This window comes from Lithobates pipiens, unplaced genomic scaffold (genome assembly GCF_037356315.1).
Source record: "Lithobates pipiens isolate NorthernLeopardFrog02 unplaced genomic scaffold, aLitPip1_a1.2 Scaffold_8, whole genome shotgun sequence".
Taxonomy (NCBI): domain Eukaryota; kingdom Metazoa; phylum Chordata; class Amphibia; order Anura; family Ranidae; genus Lithobates; species Lithobates pipiens.
In genome coordinates this window covers 473,512,935-473,537,013 of record NW_027507903.1, presented here as the reverse complement: position 1 = coordinate 473,537,013, position 24,079 = coordinate 473,512,935, and the positions used below count along the sequence as shown (strand labels likewise).

The 24,079-nt window shown below is 43.8% G+C and overlaps 1 protein-coding gene across 5 annotated transcripts in view; it reads left to right on the top strand.

Moving 5' to 3' along the window:
- The window catches only part of ABCC9 (ATP binding cassette subfamily C member 9), a 182,096-nt gene extending 158,402 nt beyond the window's left edge, over nt 1–23,694 (top strand). For 4 of the 5 annotated variants that reach the window (XM_077468696.1, XM_077468694.1, XM_077468697.1 and 1 more), the window contains 7 exons: nt 950–1,028; nt 2,378–2,486; nt 4,102–4,205; nt 13,867–14,000; nt 14,350–14,412; nt 19,584–19,746; nt 23,378–23,516. In XM_077468696.1, the coding sequence (XP_077324822.1) occupies nt 950–1,028; nt 2,378–2,486; nt 4,102–4,205; nt 13,867–14,000; nt 14,350–14,412; nt 19,584–19,721 (627 nt within the window). In that variant the 3' untranslated portion in view covers nt 19,722–19,746; nt 23,378–23,516. Of the gene's footprint in view, nt 1–949; nt 1,029–2,377; nt 2,487–4,101; nt 4,206–13,866; nt 14,001–14,349; nt 14,413–19,583; nt 19,747–23,377 lie in introns of all 5 variants that reach the window. The other variant, XM_077468695.1, reaches the window with a different exon arrangement.
- Nucleotides 23,695–24,079: the final 385 nt, after the last annotated feature.

Genomic DNA, 24,079 nt, shown 5'->3' with positions numbered 1-24,079 from the left:
TCTAAATATTCATTTTTTCACGATATTCACTATTTTTTATTCTTCATATGGTTATTTTATTATGTTTGTTTGGATTGGGATTGTCTATGTGGATTGTTTAGGGGTTTGAATATTTCTCCACAATTTTTTATTCACTAATTTTGCATATATTTGCATACACGCATATTTGTTTGAATTTTTGATATATTTATTTTCCATTGTATTTATATTTAGTGAATAACATTTTGATCCACATTTATTTTGAGATTACCATACACTCATTTTTATTTAGCACTTTTTTGGTAGCGCCGCATTTTCATTTTCATTTATCTAATTTTGGTGCAGAGAACACTTTTTTATGCTGGCTGCTTCCTAGATACATTACTTCCTCTCTGTAAGTTATCTTAGGTTGAGCGCACTAGCTTTCCCTATTTTATATTAGACCTATGGTAATATGTTCAGCCATCCATCTGGTGGATCGAATGAGATCTAAAGAAAATGGTCATGCTGTCCGTTTTCGTCCGATCTCCCCATAGGAATTTAGCGGGGCTCAGTGAGCAGAGACAGACCTGTCATCTGCCAGCTCAGCGGAGAGCAACCGAGTAATGTGTCCCTGTGTGGAAGGGGCCTTTGGCTGTGCTCACAAATGTTTGACACAGATCAGCCCCTGCTTCTAACCTTGTGACTTGCTGAAAAGTTACAATGTTGCAGTGTGATCACTGGAGAAGAGGTGACTGAGGAGAGGCTTTCTACGGCCTGCAGCAGACTGATTTCATCATCTCAGCCTAGGCAAAGTTACTGACTAAAGCTCAAGGTCAGCTTTATTTGATGGAAGGTGGAGCTATTCTGAAAAATACTATTGCTGGATGTTGTGAAATGTCAGGACTTTTTAAGAAAAGGATAATTCATATAAATAAAGAACAATATCAGCAACAACAATGGTAATAATTCCTTAATTGCATTTTTTCAGGTGGGGATTTGCGGTCGGACAGGCAGTGGTAAATCCTCTCTCTCTTTGGCATTCTTCCGAATGGTGGATATATTTGATGGTTGGTATTTATACCCATAATCCTTCTGTGGGTCTAAAGCTTCTCTTGTGATGGGGATCAGGGAAGCTTATTATAATTGCCATAAAACTGTGATTATACACAGATTTGGGTTTATAATACACAGCAGAAGAGACGTGAAAGGAAAAGTTTTGCTGGCGGTTGTCTATATTAAGACGGTCTCTCTGCAGGAATGTGACGTCTGTTCATTCATACCGAATGTCATAACATGACGAGATTAATGTCCGCTGCTGAGAGGTTCGCAGGTTGGAGCGTGACATTTTTACTGGAATCACACCTTTGAAGCATGAAATATGGCATGTATATGGAGAGACCTTTTCCAGCAGGGTACCTCTGCGTGTGCCTGATGGCGTGAGCTAATAATCGCCCTTAAATGATCACGGAATTAAAATCCGCCTCATAAATTTTATGTGTAAACCTGGCTTTTTCTTCAGCAGTTTGTAGTAAGGCTGTAGGGATGAGGGGAATTTGGACTTTTCATTTTCAGGAATTTTGACAAAAATCTTATTTTAGTGAGATTTTATTATTTTGGTGAAATGCTTTTGCGTTAAAGTGATACTAAACGTTCATTTTTTTTGTAATACTTACCTACTCTGTGCAATAGTTTTTTGCAGAGCAGCCCTGATCCTCCTCTCCTCGGGTCCCCTGCCGGCGCTCCTGGCATTCAACCAAACCCCCACCCCCCGCTGAGTGCCCCCGTAGTACGCCACTTGCTATGGGGGCACTAGTGTGTGCTTGCTCCTAAGCCGGCTCTGTATGTCCATAAGGCACATTGAGCATGGCTCAGCCCCTCCTCTATTCCCTCCTCACAGACTGTGATTGACAGCAGCAGGAGCCAATAGCTCTGCTGATGTATCTTAGCCAATGAGGACTGAGTGACCCGAGAGAGCCTCTGCTCGCATGCGCATTGCTAGATCAAGATTGAGCTCAGGTCAGAATAAGAGGGGCTGAGGGGGGAGCTGCACTCAGGAGGCTTTTTACCTTCATGCATAAAATGCATGAAGGTAAAAAACCTTCAGCATTTACAAACACTTTAAAGAGGAAGATGAAATTAACCCCTTCTAGGCAGCCATATGTATATATTGTATGTGGCAGCACAGAGGTGGGTCTAATTTGATGCTGCCATGCATACAGTATGCCTCTCTGTTTTTTGCTGGGAGCAAGCTCAACCATTCACCACTAGCAGTGTGACCACACTGTCAATGACAACTCAAAAACACATAGCAATAATCAGGTGTCAGTAGGATTGGCACCCCGTCACATGATCACTGTGACAGCCATGTCTCTTGCTAAACGCTATGGAAGCTAATGGATGATTTTTTTCCTGGCAGGGAAAATTATTATTGATGGAATTGATATTTCGAAGCTCCCCCTTCACACGCTTCGCTCCAGACTGTCCATCATTCTGCAGGACCCCGTCTTATTCAGCGGATCAATACGGTGAGTCTCATTGTGTGATCTGTCCTAAAGAGGACAATCCAAAAATGTCCCAGTCAGCACAAAAAGCCTTAAATCGATTCAACATTTCAGGTTAAGAACTGAGGTTTTTGTTTTGCATAAGGTATAGAGTCACACTGCTGTTCAAGGGCAGCCCTGCAGAGTACATTCCCTAACTCTAAACTGTCTGAGATTCCCTTGAAAATAGCCCCTTGAAGATACAACAACCCACCAGAAGCCCAACATTGCTTGAGGCAGCTGAGGATCCCCAGTATTTCATATTTTAAAACCTGTTTTTCTTTACTATATGTCTAAATCTCGGTTTTACCAATGAACAATTAATGCATGATAAAGGATACCCAGAGCACTACAGGTTATCTAACAAGAAATATGCTGCATGCTTTGAAACTGGTTTTGAATGTAACCTTGAATTGAGCTCTGGGTTGAAAGGGATGGGCTACTGTCATTTACTTGACTCACCTTGAGCTGTTGAGGTAATTATGGTTCTAAGATATTTAATATAAAATATTTTATTAACCCTACCATAAAAAGGAGATTTATTCTTTATTTTTATGTTTCATCCATGACCATAATGTGAAAAATGAAATATGCTAAAAACTACAATAAATTTCCTTTAAACTGATACTGCAATTAAAAAAGATAATATTACTGACAGTTTCTATAAACCATTATGTACAACCTTTTAAAAAATCCTTCACAGCGTTTTCTTTTTGTTTCTTATTTTGCCAGGGGCAGCATTGTTATAAATGCCCCACTGGAGTTGGTGGTATGATGATGTCATTATACAGAAGGGCAAGTTGGTCAATGAAAGGTCAAGATCAAGGCTTGGGGTGGGATTGTCAAATAGACATACCCTTGACTATAAATTCCACCAAATCTTGTACGCATTCTGTTTCTACTTTAATGTCAAGTCCTTAGGGAAACAGAAATTGAGGAAAAGGAAGGAGGGGGCAAATACTTCTTTACATCACCGTAAAGGTTTGCTTTTTGTAATGAAATAATGAGTTATAACATTAAATGAGAAGTATGGGATTTTTTATTTTTTTTTACTTGAATCATACTTACCCTATATAGATCATCTGTGAGCAGCTCTCTGCTCTGCCCCCCCCGCCCCGTGCTCACGGGAGCGCTGGGCTGTGGAGAGGGTGGGAGTGGCTGGCTCAAGCAGGGTGCCAGTCCACGCATGTGGGCAGATCCCAACCATATGCCGCAATCTTTCCCGAGCCTAGACTGGCTCTGTGACGTCAGCTGACAGTGAGATTTAGCCTGCTGTCTGCTGAAAACGGGTCAAAGGAATGCAGAACAAACGCACTCCTGTGATCCACAGAAGAAGTACAGCCATCAAAGCTTTGGCTGTACTTCTCCTTTAAGATTCTTTTCCCTTTCTATGTTCTCTGATACATTCCAAACCCTGAACACAACATCCATATTTTTGCAGTTGTAATTTATATCTGCTGTAAATGCTCACGATCTGTCACGTTGGCTCTCAGCACCTGAACATCTGTGCAAACAATACGGCAGAAATGTTACAGCTTACGTCATCATCATTCCACCACAACAATGTGACCGATGTCAGCGCTTGTATTTTCTCGTACAGACTGAACCTGGACCCCGAGTGTACATGTACAGATGACCGACTCTGGGAGGCCCTGGAAATCGCCCAGCTGAAGAACCTTGTGAAATCTCTGCCAGGAGGTCTAGGTATGTGTCAGGCCACAGCTGGGGGAGATGTGTCATGTGCGGTCCAGCCTGCTCTGTTTACCATTTAAAGAAATGCTGGAAGACAAGGAACAGGCGGTCTGTGAGTGGAGAGAGGAGTGCCGTGTTTGTGCTGTGCATTGTCCAGATACCACTGTCACTGTCTGCCATATAATAGAGGCCCATTACACACAGGAGGAAATACAGAAACACTACATGTAATAAATGGAACCGGTAGACCGCCATGTGCCTATAGCAGAACACACCCACTTTGCTCCTTGGGGGGAATTTTTTGCTAACACTTGTAGGAACATTTATTTAGAAATGATGTAACAAATTATTATTTTATTAAAAGAATAGGAGATGCATGAAAACATTTGTCACTTCATATGGTAGAAAGAACCACAGGAATGATCTGTGAAACGTGTCAAGGACACAAAACAGATATTTATTATTAAAACAGAGGATAGACAAAGGCATTCATCAAATACGATTCTATGGGGCCTTCTTATAACGATTAAAGAGCCCCTGTCACTAGACCATTCATTTTAACAACAATCTTCCTACATATATTGTGCATTTAACCTATTTTTGGTATGTAATTTTCCTGGAAAAGCCTCCTTTGTGTGGACATCCAAAAGCTCTGAGACTTCTGCTGGGTGCCGCCATCATGGATGTGGTGTCAGCAACCCCAGTACACTTAATTGATACCCTATAGTGGGGGTCGGCAACCCGTCGATCATTACCCTTTGATCATGTCCTACAGTGCTGATCTCCTGTCAGAACAACTTCTCCCCACAGCAGAGCTGCATGCAGAAGCAACCGGCTGTGATGCGCAGCTACATTGGCTCCTTCAATCCACCCCTTACATCCATCCTGCCATTTTTCTTGGTCACAAACAGGTGCTCAGGATAAATGTGAGACGTGGGTTAGTGGGAAAGCAGAGCACCAGAACAGGCAGTTGAAGTGCTGCTAGAGTCACTCATTAGGGAAGGGCAAAACAGTAATCTGAAAAAATAATGAATTATACATCAGGAGCAAATGAAAGGGGAATACTAGTAGCTGGGCACATGGGGACATGTCAGGATCTACAGTGGTTTATACATGTTAGAAGACACTGTCTGAACTCGACACCATGTGCTCCTGACCTGTGTACTCTTAGCTACATACTTCTGACCTGTTAACTACTTCTGACTTATAGATTCTGCATTATGTCCTCCTGACCTGTAAACTCTTCACTATGTGCTCCTGACCTGTGTACTCTTAACTACGTACTTCTGACCTATAGACTCTGCACTATGTACTTCTAACCTGTAAACTCTGCACTATGTACTTCTGACCTGTAAACTATGCACTATATACTCCTGACCTGTAAACTATGCACTATATACTCCTGACCTATAGACTCTGCACTATGTACTCCTGACTTGTAAACTCTGCACTATGTACTCCTGACTTGTAAACTCTGCACTATGTACTTCTGACCTGTAAACTATTCACTATATACTCCTGACCTATAGACTCTGCACTATGTACTCCTGACCTGTAAACTCTGCACTATGCACTCCTGTAGTGGGAAATCTTCCAGTGAGGACATTGATGACACTCCAGGTTTCCATCACTTTAGAGGGATTTTCTCTCACTTCCTGTTGACTGCCGCCCCTCTCTGCCATTCCCTTCATTGGCTACCCCTACCCCACTGTGTAAAATTAAAAATGCTAACCATAACATACAAAGCTATCCACAACATCATCCCCATCTACATCACCAACCTCATCTGCAGCTATCGCCCAAATCGTCCCCTCCACTCCTCCCAGGACCTCCTGCTTTCTAGCTCCCTTGTTACTGCCTCTCATGCTCGCCTTCAAGACTCCTCCAGAGCCTCTCCCATCCACTGGAACTCCCTGCCCCAGTCTGTCCGATCAGCCCCTACCCTGTCCACCTTTAGGAGATCCCTGAAAACTCATTTATTCAGGGAAGCCTATCCCACACCCACCTAACAACTGTCCCCGAGCCACCCCCATCAAATCATTCTCTGCAGCTATTACCTTTTGTACCACCACTCCCTCTCTTTAGAATGTAAGCTCTATGAGCAGGGCCCTCCTCTACCTTTTGTATTGTACTGTAATTGTGTTGTCCCCCTTATACATTGTAAAGCGCTGCCTAAACTGTTGGTGCTATATAAATCGTGTATAATAATAATGATAATAACAATTGAATAGAATTTTATATAATTTTATTTTAATACAGGTGGCAATAATAAACTTTATAGGGGGTTATAACCCTCCCCTACTCTATCCAAAATTAAATATAAAGTTTTGCCTTTGGTTCTACTTATACCTCATTTCCCCTATTGGAAGACTGTGCCACAAGGTAACAATGCAGGAACACAGTTGGGAGACAGGGACAGAGTGTTGTCACCCTAAAATGGGAAAAGCCTGAATAAGGACCTTAAAGGGGTTGTAAAGTAAATTTTTTAATTTTTTTAAAATAACAAACATGTTAGACTTACCTCCACTGTGCAGCTCATTTTGCACAGAGTGGCCCCGAACCTGCTCTTCTGGGGTCCCTCGGTGGCTGTCTCTGCTTCCTCCCGTAAGTACTTCTCACGTTCATGCGAGCTCCCTCGCATGGTGAGAAGCACTTGCGGGCACACTCCCGTGACACAGCCGGCGGCTATAGCCGCTCGCTATATCACTTGGCCCGCCCCCGGCGCCCCACGTCATTGGATGTGATTGACAGCAGCACGAGCCAATGGATGCGCTGCTTTCAATCCACCCACTCTAGCCAATCAGCGGCCAGGCTGTGCGGCGAAGAGGACGTCGGGGACGAGCGAGGGACTTTCGAGGGGTCAGGTAAGTAAAATGGGGGGGGGGGGGGGCTGGGGGCGCCGGCACTGTTAGATGTTTTTTTTTTCACCTTAATGCATAGAATGCATTAAGGTGAAAAAATATTTACCTTTACAACCCCTTTAATGGTAGAATCTCCACAGATTATTTTACTGATTTTCATGTTTTCTTTCAGTTTAAATAGTTTGTTTGGACTAAGTTGGTCCAGGCAAACTATTTCCTTCACTAGGTGCTGCAGCCGCTCTAAATAATACTACATGTAACTTCAGCTTCATACAGTACACAGTGCTGGGTTCCGGCTGTGAGACAGAGACTTCCCATCTCACACCTGGAACAATATTGTGTCAGTCTGAGCGTCGCTCAGCCATTCATAGGCAGCTTTGTATTCTTTGAAAGAATGCAAATCCTTTCTGATTGGATGAGGTCGTGACGTCATCAGCCCACCTTAGCCAATCAGAGGAGGCTTTGTATTCATTCACAGAATACAAAGTTGCCTATGAATGGCTGAGTGCTGTTCAGACTGACTCAATATTGTTCCAGGTGTGAGACGGGAAGTCTCTGTCTCGTAGCCAGAACCCAGCACTGTGTACTGTATTTAGCTAAAGCTGCATGCAGTATATACATTACTTAGAGCTGCTGCAGCCAGGGCCATCTTTAATATTGATTGGACCTGGGCAAAGCTTTTCTTGCCCCCCCCCCCCCATGCAGTTTCGCTCTCCACCTGCTCTGAGACATACAATAATTAGCAGTTAGACTCAAAATCTGTTTACTGAATCGGATCAGGCAGCTATATTGATTGATTGCCAGAGGTTAGTGTATCATTACCGCTCACTGACTGGTTGCTAGAGGTTACAGCACACATTACGGCTCACTAATTAGTTGCTAGAGGTTACAGCACATGATTTCTGCTTGTTGATTGATTGCTAGAGATTACTGTGAATATGACCTCGGGGGGCATGATATACATATCAATGCAGCCAGTCGCTGCTATTTACATATGAATGCTGCTGCTATTTACATATGAATGCCGGTAATTTACATGTAAACAAAGGGTCTGCAGGTGAGTCATCTGTACACAACAATAGGGCAGAGCTGGGCAGCGTTAGTAGCAGCATTTCACACTGAGATATTGGGACACAGCACAGGACTAAAACCTCAAGGAACAAGGGAATTTAAACCAGGATAGTTGGCAAGTATGAGGTAGCTGCTTTGGGCCCCACAAGAATGACAGGGCCCAGAGCAGCTGCCCCTTTTGCCCTGCCTTAAAAACGGCCCTGGCTGCAGCACTTAGTGAAGGAAATAGTTTATTTGGACCAGCTTGGTCCCCATGAACTATTTAAAGTGAACGAAAGCATTTAAAACAGCTTTAAAGCTTCTATGAGATTTTTTGGTGAGTGAGTTTACATCTACCTAAACAAAATGATCAGTTTTGTGCTTCACACTCTTATGCCTCCCTAATTTACAGCATCTTGAAGAAAGGAAACTTTGTGATGTTGAGGGGGAGTGTAAAAAGTAGGTATAACTAAACCTCTGCAGACAAGGGGAACATGTAAGAAGAAAATGGGATTACGCCACCTTGAGGACAATCTGGCTCCACTCTGCTGATTAATGCCTGCAGGAATGAATGTTAGAATTCCTCATGACCAAACAGAGTTTTCTGTTGACCTTTTCTGGATAATTTCACCTTAATTGGAATACTGTACAGGAAAGTAAGCAGCTGTACAAAGATTCAAATCTGTCAGGATCCGGATTTCTAAGAAAGACACAGTCAGGGCAGGACTTAGGGTGGTCGGGGCCCCTGGGCTTGAGTCACTTTCGGGCCCTACCTGCTATACATTACTGTATAACACGCGCCGGTGTATAACACGCGCCCAAAGTTTAGGAGGGAAGTTTAAGGAAAAAAAACTTACATTTAAATGCCCATCAATGCAGCCTTGTCAGTGTCATTTGCAGCCTTGTCGTCATTACAGTCTTATAGTTTAAAAATGGCGCCGCAGAGATACAGAGTCCTGTGTATCTTTGCGGCTCTCGGGTCCTCTCGCAGTCCCAAACAGAGCCGAGAGTAGCCGAGTATACTCGGCTCGGCTCACAGTCACAGACATCCCAACTAGGGATGAGCTCCAGCGTGTTCGCACACTCCACAGCCCACCAGGAAGTCGGCGCAGCGCTGCGCGAATCACAGGCAGTGAGACATTGCCCCGATGTGTGCTGCATTGCGCTGACTTCCTGGCGGGCTCTGCACATAGCGTGTGTGAACACGCCGGAGCTCATCCCTAATCCCAACCTGCAAAAACTAATTTCAGGGAGGTGACGCAACAAGACCCCCCACGACACATTAATATATGTGTGAACATTTTCTGTGTATGTGTGTATAATGTCACTCATATGCAGCCTATGTCACACATATACACCTCATATCACTCACATACAGCCTATGTAGGCTGTGTGTGTGAGTTGTATATGTGTAAGACACACTACAGGAGAGAATCAGAGACTGCAGACACGGTACAAGAGAGGATCAGAGACTGCAGACACGGTACAAGAGAAGATCAGAGACTGCAGACACGGTACAAGAGAGGATCAGAGACTGCAGACACGGTACAAGAGGTGGTCAGAGACTGCAGACACGGTACAAGAGAGGATCAGAGACTGCAGACACGGTACAAGAGAGGATCAGAGACTGCAGACACGGTACAAGAGGTGGTCAGAGACTGCAGACACGGTACAAGGGATGGTCAGAGACTGCAGACACGGTACAAGGGATGGTCAGAGACTGCAGACACGGTACATGGGATGGTCAGAGACTGCAGACACGGTACATGGGATGGTCAGAGACTGCAGACACGGTACAAGAGGTGGTCAGAGATTGCAGACACGGTACAAGAGGTGGTCAGAGACTGCAGACACGGTACAAGAGGTGGTCAGAGACTGCAGACACGGTACAAGAGGTGGTCAGAGACTGCAGACACGGTACAAGAGGTGGTCAGAGACTGCAGACACGGTACAAGAGGTGGTCAGAGACTGCAGACACGGTACAAGAGGTGGTCAGAGACTGCAGACATGATACAAGAGGTGGTCAGAGACTGCAGACACGGTACAAGAGGTGGTCAGAGACTGCAGACATGATACAAGAGAGGATCAGAGACTGCAGACATGATACAAGAGGTGGTCAGAGACTGCAGACACGGTACAAGACAGAGGTGGTCAGAGACTGCAGACACGGTACAAGAGGTGGTCAGAGACTGCAGACACGGTACAAGGGATGGTCAGAGACTGCAGACACGGTACTAGGGATGGTCAGAGACTGCAGACACGGTACAAGGGATGGTCAGAGACTGCAGACACGGTACTAGGGATGGTCAGAGACTGCAGACACGGTACTAGGGATGGTCAGAGACTGCAGACACGGTACAAGGGATGGTCAGAGACTGCAGACACGGTACAAGGGATGGTCAGAGACTGCAGACACGGTACATGGGATGGTCAGAGACTGCAGACACGGTACAAGGGATGGTCAGAGACTGCAGACACGGTACAAGGGATGATCAGAGACTGCACATACGGTACAAGAGATGATCAGAGACTGCAGACACAGTACAAGAGATGATCAGAGACTGCAGACACAGTACAAGAGATGATCAGAGACTGCAGACACGGTACAAGAGATGGTCAGAGACTGCTGATATGGTTGAACTCAGTGTACACAGTATATATATAGTATTGCAGGACTGTGACACTCTATTTAAACTGGTTCTGCAAGATCAAGTCAGTAATCCTTCTTTGAAAAGTGCAACCAAGTGACAAGGCAACAGCACATTTAATTTACAAAATAAAAATTTTCTTACAAACAGTGATCTGGTCAGGATTAGTGGAGGACAGTAAACAGTTAATGGGTCTGTGAAACTTCTAGCCTGAATCAGCAGGAAATCCTTCACAAAAACATCAAACTATGCAGCATACACAGAGCTCTGGCTAAATAGCTGAGCTGAAATGGTTAACAATCAGCCAAGTGTGACCAGTCACTGGACACAGAATGCCAGGGGCTGCAGGGACTTCCAGAGATCTGATCACAGTGTGCAGCTATAAAGAAAAAACAAAAGATTACAGAGGGGGGGAGGCTGATCAGTAACTTTGCACTGTCTAAAGACACATTTCTGGAAGACACTGTCCGGCCAGCATTACATGTGACTGTGCAGGGCTCCCCACCATCTTCTTCCCATTCAGCCAGAATGATGTGTGTGCTCAGTGCTGCAGGATCTTCCCATAGTCATACCTTCCTCTGCTATGTCCTCCTGGGGCTTCAGGTACTGTGCATCTCCCTCCCAGCTCCCCCATTCAGCATCTGTGTAGTCAAATGTGGCGGGCTGGGGAGGGGAGTTACACTCTGTCTGCTGCACCATACACTGGCTTGCTCCTCCAGCCCTCGCTGTTACACATTTCCTCAGCCCCACCTACTGTTCACAGCACAGCCCCGCCCCCGCTTCTCTCACTGTTCCAAATCTCCTAGGCTAGCAGCTGACAGTGGCCCTCTGAGTGACAGGTTCAGCTATGTATCTTGGCAGGGCTGCAGGGCCCCCTATTGGGCAGGGCCCCTGGGCTTGAGCCCAGTCAAGCCCAATAGTAAGTCCGGCCCTGAATACAAATCTTACCTTTTTATACTCCAGACATTTGTGGGAACAGATCCCGAGAACACTGGAAAGGTCCCAGTACTGCCCTTAAAGGAGACCTACCCTGATAAACAGTATTTTCAGGAGGGGGTCTGCATTGACAGCCTATATGGGTTCCTTTTATTTCCAAATCCTATCTATCCATCGATCCATTTGCCTGTCTATCTCTGTCCGTCTGTCTGTCTATCTATCCATCTATTATATCTATCTGTCCAGTCCTCTATCCACCAGTCCATCTCCTTATGGCTTCACTAATACTGTTTCCATATTCCTGTTGGCTAATTTGTGACTTGCAGGAAAAAGGAACATATCGTGCACGGAGCTATTGCTTTCAGGTTGTAATTTGGTTAAACATTAAAGTAGATGTAAACCCATTAAATAAATAAACAATGATAAATAAATAAAAATTTCATAGAAGCCTTTATCATATTAATGTCGCTTCAAACATTTCCCATTTTTTTAAATCTGTAGCTAATTAAAATAATCCCTGGAGATCCCACCAGGAAGGTTGATGTTCAGACTTCTCTTATTATAGAGCGATAATGCTTTGTCCAGTGTTAATTTTGTCGGCTAAAATTACTAAAACATTTTAGTTGACTAAATGAATACTATTTTAGTTGCCTAAAATATGACTAAAACTAAAACAATTGAGAGGAGTGAAATACGACTAAAACTAAAATGCCATTTTAGGTAATGACTAAAATGGGACTAAAACTAAAATACCAAATTGAAATTTGACTTCAAAATTAACACTGATCTATAGTGCATGTTCATACCTCAATGACATAAATAATAACATATTCGATTTTTAACTCCAGCAGTATATAATGAGTTTGGAAATTGTAGAGAAATGTTAACTAACGCATTACAATTTAATTACACCCATTTGGTTTTAGATGACTTAGTCGACTAAAATGTACTGGAGATTTTAGTCGACAAAGACGTAAGACATTTTAGTCAACTAAAATATACTGCAGATTTCGACGACTAAATACGATTTAAACTAAAACAATTGCAGAAGACTAAAATGGGACTAAAACTAAAATGTCATTTTAGTCCTAAGACTAAAACTAAATCGAAATTTGATGCCAAAATGTAACACTGGATTTGTCCCTGTCTCCTAATTGTGCTTCTGCGTTGCCATCCTGTCACATGCACCCTTGGTGGAGACTACAAGGGGCTGTGCTGGCACACATTGCACAGACATGGTCCAGAGCTGTCACCCTCTCGAAGCCGGTCCAGACCAATGATGTGCAGCTGAGGCTGGAGGAACTTTATGTGGACAGAAAGTGGTTGGATAAGTCTGGGGGAAATCAACAGCACGGGAAAAGGATGAAAAAAAAAGACAATTGTGTGAAGACACAGTGCACAGAGCAAAAAAAAACCCATCCAGTTAGGGTTTATATATTTTACTATTTATTTATATTAAGGAAATGACTAGGCGCTAGTATTTGCGCGAAACGTGTCTACCTCTGTGCCTCTTGCTCCACCTGTTAACCCCCTGTCACATGCAGCTTCAATAAGGAGGATTTTTGGAAGTGTAACATTCAGAATCATTTGCTTTATGATTCACAGCAAGTGAGCTGGGCTAGCACCCGACTAGTGTGTGGGGATTAACTAAAGACTCAATCACCTGGGGTGACTTTCTTTGTTTCATTTACATATTTTAACATGAGGAGCCCAGGGTCAACAACCTGCTGTTTGAAAAAGTAAAAAGAGTCTTTGTTTTGTCTTCAAAATCAGGGGGGAAAAAAAACAGCTTTCTTCAGTAAATAAAATACAAATAGTCTATAGTGACTAATATTGAAAACAATATTACCGCTCACCGCCACTATACCAGTCCCACATTTGGGGAAAAAGCCGTAGGACCTTAGCAAACAAAATCTCAGTTGTCAGACAGTCCACACTTTCTCAGAGCACTCCACTCCACCTCACAGCCAGGTGGTGACTCCTTTCTGCTCCGTTTTGAGTCTCCCCTGCAGGCTGGTTAACCAAAGTTCCTGTAGTCAGGCTTCAGAGGCATTAGCTGTTTTCCTATCAGCAATCGCTGTCCCTTTTCATATATATCAGTGACTGAGGAACGTAGTTTATCACCCAAAATGTTTAAAATAAGCTTTATTCAACCCTTCTCTTTTGGTTGTGTTGCAGATGCCATGGTCACAGAAGGAGGTGAGAATTTCAGCGTTGGACAGCGGCAGCTCTTCTGCTTGGCCCGAGCATTTGTGCGCAAGAGCAGCATCTTAATTATGGATGAGGCCACTGCATCCATTGACATGGCCACCGTAAGTCACTAGAATTATCTGGTTTTGCCATGCTCATCAGTGGGTTGTAATTCATCTTATTGCCCAGCTCCAGCCAAGACACTTCTTTTTAGATTTACATAAAGTGGACATCTATGACACCACTGGTCCCCCTCACTTCCTGTAGCATCACCAGGAAAGGAAGTGGCGGTAAAATCTTTCCTTTAGGATAACAATAAAAACCTGACAATGTTACCAATTCTTCTCCTCTACATATGTACTAAAATTGTGTTTTGGCTGGAGAACTGTTCTATAGAATGTACATGATATAGAATAATTTGTATCATATTGAGAAGTTGACATGATAATTGCAGATGTTATTTCCATGTAGGAAAACATTTTGCAGAAGGTGGTAATGACGGCATTTGCAGATCGGACAGTGGTGACAATTGCGGTAAGTAGAAGGACCACCGGGGTGTCATCAGGCACTGATCCCATTTCCTGACTCACACAATGCCCACCCTCCCTCACTGATACAAATGCTGACTCCACCAAATACACTATATTTCATTTCACATTCTCTGGAATAAGGAGGAAATGAGCAAAGAAACGGGTCTGCTTTATATAAATGGGTCAAGCTGTTGACATTAAAGCTGAACTCATATCCTCCTCCCCCATCCATTTCTCTTTCCCAGGCTCTCTCCTCCTTCTATATCTCGTTTTATTTATTTGCAATGACCAATTTTTGATGAGGTGTTACAAACAGCTGATTAAGCTAGCCTCCAACATGTATATTGATTGTGCCCACTTACGTTGTTTCTTTAATTTACCAAAATTCTAAAAGGGGAGGAGTTACAGCCTTTGAACCACACTGGCTTTATAATCAGTCAGTCATTGGGATAAACTTATATTTGGACTTGAAAATCACAGTGTGGCACTTCAATAATAGATTCAATCAGCAATAAAACCCTGACAGTGGTTCTAACCCTTCCCCGCTCCAAAATGAAAAACAAGTCTAGGCATTAGATACAACTTAAAGTGCTTTCCAGCCAAATCTTTTTCCGTTCCAGACGGAGAATGGAAGGGTCACAACCTCCTTTTACTCCTATCTGGAATTCAGTTTAAAGCCATTGTAAAGTTTTTTTTTTTGAAAATAATAAACATGCCATACTTACCTGCTCCCAGAGCACAGAGTGGGCTCGAACCTCCTCTTTTTAGTTCCCTCACCGGTGTTCCTAGTTCCTCCTCTTCTCTGTGGTATCCCATAAGAAACCACTCCCTATGGTTTACCCCCTGCAGGCTCACTCCCGAGCTAGGCTGCCTGCGTCTATAAAAATAGACAGCGGGGCTCGGTCCCGCCCCATGCTCCCTCATCACAGGATTTGACTGACAGCAGCAGGAGCCAATGACTCTCACGGCCTCAGCAAAGCCTGTGAGAGTGGGGAGAGCAGCTACAGACAGTCACAGCGCTTAATCAAGTGAAGGCTCAGGTAAGTATAAGGAGGGATAAGGGGGGTGATACTGATACCTAAACATATTTTACCTTAATGCAGGCAATGTATTAACCACTTCCCACCCGGCCAATGCACATATACGGCCGGGTGGGAGCCGTCTACTCCTGATAGGACGTTCAGGAACGTCCATCAGTAGGAGCGGGATCGCGCGCGCGCGCGCCCGCGCAGCGGCGCGATCCCGATGCGCCCGTGTCACCCGGACACGGCGCATCTCAGATCGGCAGGAGGGCTCTGTGATTGGCCCTCCTGATCACATGACGGCCGTGTCCAATCACGGCCGTCATGTGATGTAAACAAACAGCCGGTTGCTAGGCAATCGGCTTCTCCTCTCCTCACACAGAAGTCATCGCTGAGGAGAGGAGAGCAGATCGCTGCAGCCGGCTGATGATCAGTGAGTATGAGCTGTTTTTTACAGCTTTTTACTCACTGATCACTAGTCTAGTGTACACACAAATCACCACACAGTAAACACACCACACAGTATAAACACAATGTCCCCACACATGTCCCCAAAACATACATGTACCCAAATAATAAAAACACATGTCCCTAATAATAAAAACATGTCCCCCACATATGTCCCACTAAAATCACATGTCCCAATGATTATCTGCACACATATGTACGTGATCACCTGCACACATATGTACATGATCATTTGCGTACATATGTCCGTGATCACACAAACCAATTATTATACACTTAACGGAATTTTTTTTTACCAAAAACATGTAGCAGGATACATTTTGGCTTAAATTTATGACAAAATTTGATTTTATTGGATTTCTTTTAAAATAGAAAAAAGAAAATATTGTTTTTTTTTTTCCAAATTTCCGCTTTTTTGCGCTTATATCGCAAAAAATAAAAAACGGAGTCGTGAATAAATACCACCAAAATAAAGCTCTATTTGTGCGAACAAAATGATAAAAATTTCATTTGGGTACAGTGTAGCATGACTGCGCAATTGTCACTGAAAGCGCTAGAGCGCTGAAAGCTGAAAATTGGGCTGGGAAGGAAGGGGGCGAAAGTGCCCTGTATTGAAGTGGTTAAAGTAGTTCTAAAGGCAGAGGGTTTTTTCTTAATACGTTCCATGCATTAAGATAAAAAGACCTTCTGTGTGCAGCAGCCCCCCTCAGCCCCCCCTAGTACTTACCTGAGCCCCATCTCGATCCAGAAATCTTGCACAAGAGCCTTGGCTGTCCGGGACTCTCCCTCCTCATTGGCTGAGACACAGCAGTGGGAGCCAATGGCAATGTCAATCAAAGTCAATGAGCCAATGAGGAGAGAGGGGCTTAACCGTGGCTCCATCTCTGAATGGACACACAGAGCAGTGCTGCTTGCTGGGGGGAGGGGGGGGCACTCGGCAGGAGAGAGAAACGAGGAGCGCCGGTAAGTGACCCGAGAAGTGGAGGATCTGGACAAAACCCGGCTTGCAGAATAACTTCTGTGTAGAAGTTAATGCAAGCCGATCCGAAGTTGCCCCAAAGTAGTACAGGATCCTTTTTCTAATTCGGAGTGTCTTGAGTCGCTCCTATTAGAATGGTTCCATTGCAATGCATGGAGCGCGACTTGTCAGGCGACTAAGTCGCCTGATAGGTCGTTCCCGTGTGATCCGGCGCTTAGTATTACATTTCTGTTATTTTTAAACAAAAAAAACAAGACTTTAATATCACTTTGAGGGGGGAAAAAATGTTTAGGATTTAGAACCACTTTAAGATTGTCCCTCACTTCCTCTCCTGACAATGTTTTCACCAGGATAGAAAGCGGAGGCGGGAGGGAGATCTTTAAAAAATACACAACAATAAGAACACTTTGCTTTTCTAGTAGTCAAGGAAGGCTGAAAGGCCTGTCAGCTTTGTTTTGCAATGTTTGCATTGCAGATTTTTCCTCACTTTCTGTTTGATAATAACATTGTCAATGCAACAGGAAATTAGAGCAAATTAAGGCCTCAAACAGCAACAGAGGTTCTATTTACCCTTCCTTGCATAACTACATAAAAAGGTATTGGGCCTGGCTACATTTTACCTTCCTACCTTTTCCAAATAGGCAATATTGTTTCATAAATGATCTATACTTTCTTTTATTTTAAATATACTGAATATTGTGAACTTTGATCCTAGTGTAACATTTACTGGGACATTAGAGCTCCATGTATTGTCAGGACAGGAAGTCCCCCTGTTTTTGGCACAGGTGTGTCAGGGACAGGAAATGAGGGAAAATCTGGCCAATGGGGCCACAGACAGAAGAAAAAAACTTCTTTTACTCTATTGAAAAAAAAATTGTCTGTAGTTGAGCTTGAAAGCTTTTCCTGCTGTTTTTGTCTCTTCCTATTATGTCAGATGAAGTCATAAAGTTGTCCTTCTTTCTTTTTATACACCTGCCTCCGCCTCTCTCTCTGTAGAATCTCCTTTCAGTTGACCCCACCACTCTCACGCTGTACATTCTACTTTAAGCTGACTCCGCCTCTCGCTGTACATTCTTTTTTCATCTGACTCCGCCTCTCTTTGTACACTCTCCTTTCATCTGACTCCGCCTCTCTCTGCACACTCTCCTTTCATGAGACCTGACCCCCCTCTGTACATTCTTTTTTCAGCTGACTCCGCCCTCTCTCTGCACACTCTCCTTTCAGCTGACTCCGCCTCTCTCTGCACACTCTCCTTTCAGCTGACTCCGCCTCTCTCTGCACACTCTCCTTTCAGCTGACTCCGCCTCTCTCTGCACACTCTCCTTTCAGCTGAATCCGCCTCTCTCTGCACACTCTCCTTGAGCTGACTCTGCCTCTCTCTGCACACTCTCCTTTCAGCTGACTCCGTCTCTCTCTGCACACTCTCCTTTCAGCTGACTCCGCCCTCTCTGTACACTCTCTTTTCAGCTGACTCCACCTCTCTCTGCACACTCTCCTTTGAACTGACTCTGCCTCTCTCTGCACACTCTCCTTTCAGCTGACTCTGCCTCTTTCTGCACACTCTCCTTTCAGCTGATTCTGCACACTCTCCTTTCAGCTGACTCTGCCTCTCCCTGCACACTCTCCTTTCAGCTGACTCCGCCTCTCCCTGCACACTCTCCTTTCAGCTGACTCTGCCTCTCTCTGCACACTCTCCTTTCAGCTGACTCCGCCTCTCCCTGCACACTCTCCTTTCAGCTGGCTCCGCCCTCTCTCTGCACACTCTCCTTTCAACTGACTCCGCCTCTCTCTGCACACTCTCCTTTCAGCTGACTCCGCCTCTCCCTGCACACTCTCCTTTCAGCTGGCTCCGCCCTCTCTCTGCACACTCTCCTTTCAACTGACTCCGCCTCTCTCTGCACACTCTCCTTTCAGCTGACTCCGCCTCTCTCTGCACACTCTCCTTTCAGCTGAATCCGCCTCTCTCTGCACACTCTCCTTTGAGCTGACTCTGCCTCTCTCTGCACACTCTCCTTTCAGCTGACTCCGTCTCTCTCTGCACACTCTCCTTTCAGCTGACTCCGCCCTCTCTGTACACTCTCTTTTCAGCTGACTCCACCTCTCTCTGCACACTCTCCTTTGAACTGACTCTGCCTCTCTCTGCACACTCTCCTTTCAGCTGACTCTGCCTCTTTCTGCACACTCTCCTTTCAGCTGACTCTGCACACTCTATTTTCAGCTGACTCTGCCTCTCCCTGCACACTCTCCTTTCAGCTGACTCCGCCTCTCCCTGCACACTCTCCTTTCAGCTGACTCTGCCTCTCTCTGCACACTCTCCTTTCAGCTGACTCCGCCTCTCCCTGCACACTCTCCTTTCAGCTGGCTCCGCCCTCTCTCTGCACACTCTCATTTCAACTGACTCCCCCTCTCTCTACACACTCTCCTTTCAGCTGACTCCATCTCTTTCTGTACATTCTCCTTTCGGTTGACTCCACTTCTCTCTGTACACTCTCCTTTCAGCTAACTCCACCTCTGTACACCTGACTCTGCCTCTCTGCACACAATCCTTTTAGTTGACTCCACCTTTTTGTACCTTCCCCATTAGGATGACCCCCACCTCTCTCTCTCTCTGTACACCTGACTCTGCCTCTCTGTGTCTGTACATTCTGCTTTCAGCTGACTTTGCCTCTGCCTCTCTTCTCTCTTTCTCTCTCCCCTGTGCTGTAGCACCGAGTGTCCACCATCTTGGAAGCGGACCTGGTGTTAGTCTTCTCTGAGGGTATTTTGATAGAAAGTGACACGGCAACAAACCTCCTGGCCAATGCCGACGGTCTCTTTACCTGTTTGGTCAAGACTCACAAGTAGTCAGTTTGCTCCACGTTGCTGTCTGGTTGGTACAATGTTGGCACTGCGCTCCTTTCCATGTTCATGTGTCATTAGCAACCTAATCCATCCTCTTAACATGCTTGTTGTGTATAAACATTACTACCCATGCTGAACCTTTAGAAATGAGTGGTCCTGCATGTCTGCATGCTTTGTAAAGGAAGAAATATTCCATAAGCAATGTACTCAATACACACATGGGATGATGCCCAAAACCACAGTGTCAGCCAAAGATGTACAGCCTTCTAGGTCATTTTTTTAATGAATTTTTTACCCTGTTTGGGAATCACATGAAGTATGAAGTAATGAGACATATGGGGAATTCCGCAACAGGACAGAAGGGATAGAGGTGCAGTTCCTGCTACTGAGATGTCACATTACTCTCCAACACTCAAGAAGCTACCTATTCATTATTTGTATCCTACTGTTTAGAAGAAATAAGAGACCAATGATTGGTCTCTATATAGTTTAGTAGATGAAACAGATCAATGGTTGGTTATTCTGTATATAGTCTGGTAGGTCAGAATTACCAGTAGTTGGTCTGCATATAGTCCGGTAGATCAGAGAGAACAGTGGTTTGTCTTTTTATAGTTTGGTCGCTCTGAGAGACCAATGGTTGGTCTGTGTGTCCTGTAGTCTGGTAGATCAGAGAGACCAATGGTTGGTCTGTGTGTCCTGTAGTCTGGTAGATCAGAGAGACCAATGGTTGGTCTGTGTGTTCTGTAGTCTGGTAGATCAGAGAGACCAATGGTTGGTCTGTGTGTCCTGTAGTCTGGTAGATCAGAGAGACCAATGGTTGGTCTGTGTGTCCTGTAGTCTGGTAGATCAGAGAGACCAATGGTTGGTCTTTAAATACTCAACATTTTTTTAGCAAGAAATGTCTCAGCACACACCCATACAAAGACTTGCTTAGTTGGGGCACAGCAAAATACTTTATTTTGGTCTTTATATACTTTGGTAGATAGGAAAGACCAATGATTGTTCTGTATATAGTTCAATAGAGACCAATGAGCGGTCTTTGTATAGTTTTGTAGATAGTTGGTTTGTATAACATTTTAGTAAAAACAAAGCAAGATCTGTATATAGTCTGGCAGATCAGAAAGAAAGTTGGCCTGTCAAAAGTTTGGTAGATGGAACAAAGAGATGGTCTGCATAATGTAAGGTGAATAGAACAGATTGATGCCCCGTATATAGTTAGGTCAATAGTTGGTCTGTGTATACTTTGGTAGAACAGACAGACCTACGATTGGTCTATAGATAGTTTGGTTGATCAGAGAAATCTATGGTTGGTTTGTAGATAGTTTGGTAGATCAGACAGACCTAAGGCATGTCTGTGTAGAGTTTGGTAGATCATGGAACAGACTGATAATTGGTCTACATGTAATTTTCTAGATGGCTGGTCTGTGTATACAGCAGTTTGATAGATTAATAAGACCATTGGTTGGTCTTTATATAGTTTGACAGATGGAACAGATTGGTGATTGGTCTGTAAACTGTTTGGCTGTTCAGACAGGTCAAATCAACAGCTTCATTATATATCTGTAGGAAAAGAATCAGTGAGTTAGGCCCCTTTTACACGTGTGGACCGTATGTCCATATTTCATCCATCCGTTTTCGGATGAAATACGGACATACATGCATCCCTATGGGATTACGGGTGTCAGCGGATGAACATCCGCTGATACACGTAATCATCCATCTCCGCTATGGTGTGATTCTGCAGACGGAGAAAAATTCTATTTTTCTATCCGTCTGCAGGGCGGATCGGATGAACACGGACAGACGGTCTGTGTTCATCCAATCCCCCATAGAAGAGAGCGGAGATCTGACAGGGTGATCCCTGCACAGTGTGTCGGGACTGCCCTGTCATCCGCTGGCTCAGCGAGGATCAACAGAGCAATCCCCGCTGAGCAAGCGGATGTTCACGGGGCGGATCATCATGGATCTGTCCCATGTGAAAGGGCCCTTACAGTTTGGACTTTTTCTCCACAATGTGTTTTAGAAGTAGGCTGATTTACTAAAGGAGTTGAGAATGTTGATACAAAAAATTGTGTGAACACTCTCACATGATTGGATACTTGCAGATAATTGTCACAAATTTATTGAATTAAGATTCTCATCTCCTTTAGTAAATCACCCTATCTCTGATTTATGACGCCCATTCTTCGTTTCCTTCACCTTTCTAGATCTGCTTTTGATTCACAGAAAATGAAACCCTCATCATATAGATAAGATGTGTCTGCCAGAAATATGAGGGAAAACTGGACGTAACAAATAAAATGTGATTCCAAAGAATAAAATATGACAGTGAAACTTGTATCTTCCCCATATTGCATCATCATGGAATATAGAATTATTTTCCACATATATTTCTTTTTCCCACTTCTGGTGTTCGGATGGAGCTCCCAGTACAGAAAGTTTTCCAGTGGGGTTGATTTACTAAAGGCAAATAGACTGTGCACTTTGCAAGTGCAGTTTCACTCGGCAAGGCATTTGTTCCAGAGCTTAGTTAATGAGATGACACTTCACTGCACAAAGAGTACTCAATAACATGCAAGGAAAATGAAAAAACAAATTTTTTCCTTTTACATGATTGGATGGTGGGAGTCAGCAGAGCTTCCTATTAAGCTCTGCAGCAAATGCCCCGGCAGAGTGCAAATGCACTTACAAAGTAAACAGTCTATTTGCCTTTAGTAAACCAACCAAAGTGTCTCTATAGATAGAAAGAGCCACTATTTGGGATCACTGTGGATATAAAATTGGATAATCTCAATACTGGCTCACTTACCTGTAATTTGTGGTGCACATTTCTCTCTCCTTGCCAGGAGAGAAATGCATGCTGGGATTTGGCAGCTTCCTAAAAAAAACACATATTTATAACTTAACCTGGATATACACATACCGAAAATTGTCTTGTTCAACAGGAATTTTAGTACATGTGTACCGCTGTCTGGTCAACAAAAGCCTTTTCAACAACCGACTTCTGTGGAGTGGTCATGCTGGAAAACCAGCATTCAATCAGTGCTTGCAGCCAATGGCTGCAGCACTGATCTGTGTATTTTGACAGGGGGAGGAGTCCCCCCTGTCAGAATACAATAGAACAATGGAGGGAGCTCCCTGCATCAACATTGCTTGTGTGGATCTTTGAGTTTTTTCCCTTTACCCGCTGGTTGAATAAGAAAGACTTTACAGTGTATGCCCAGCTTTTGAGTCTTTTGGGGGCCTATTTATAGTAAGGATCGAAAATCCTGGTCTGTGTAACGTTTGCTGTGTTTATAATATGGCCATTGTCACATAGCCTCATATTTTATATTTTTTTCACAAAAAGGAAAAAACAAACAATACAAATAAACAAAGAAATGTAAACTAACTGAACACACATAACAATGAAGCTACCCTAAACACACCAAAAAAAAAAACACAAAAAAAACACTCTCTAAATAAATAAAAATAGTAGATTTTTTTTTTTAACCAAATTTGTCCTAAGCACTAGCAGCTCAGCGAGCAAAATTGAGTTTCTGCTTCAGCAAATTTCACCAGCATTTTGCTGAAATCACTCTTCTCATCCCTACTGACTGCCTGACATTTTTAAAATGAATATTAGCCCTCCTAAATAATGATCTTGATGTCTTCTGCAGCATCGGGTTCACACCATCCTCACGGCGGACCTAGTTATAGTGATGCGTCGGGGAATCATTATGGAGTATGACACGCCAGAGAATCTTCTTGAGCGGGAAAACGGGATCTTTGCTTCGTTTGTCCGAGCTGACATGTGAACTGTTTTTGAACGCATGCCATATTTTTATAGCTTTTTATATGAAAATGAAGTGTTTATATTTTATATTTAAAACAAAGGCATGGTGGTCAGCCAGGCCTGAGAACTTGAATCTTTATAAGGATTTTTTTTCAGTATTTGTACAGCACATAGCAATAAAGTTTTGCTCACCCATAAAAAGTGTTAAAAAAATTATTGTTGGTCTTTATTACTACTGTTGCAGAGACATCTGTGAATTGAAGTTTGTTTAAGTATTAGTTTTACATGGTCATAGATCATAAATCCTAGATGCTCTGAATAAATTTAGCAGAGTAAGTATGTGTTCATTCTGTTTACAGTGGGCAGCACAGTGGTGTAGTGGTTAGCACTTTCACCTAGCAGCAATAGGGTTGCTGGTTCAAATCCCGACCACAACACTATCTGCCTGGAGTTTGCATGTTCTCCCTGTGCCTGCGTGGGTTTCCTCCGGGTACTCCGGTTTCCTCCCACACTCCAAAGACATGCTGGTAGGTTAATTAGACCCTGTCCAAAAAGAATTGGCCATAATATGTGTATGTGTATGTCA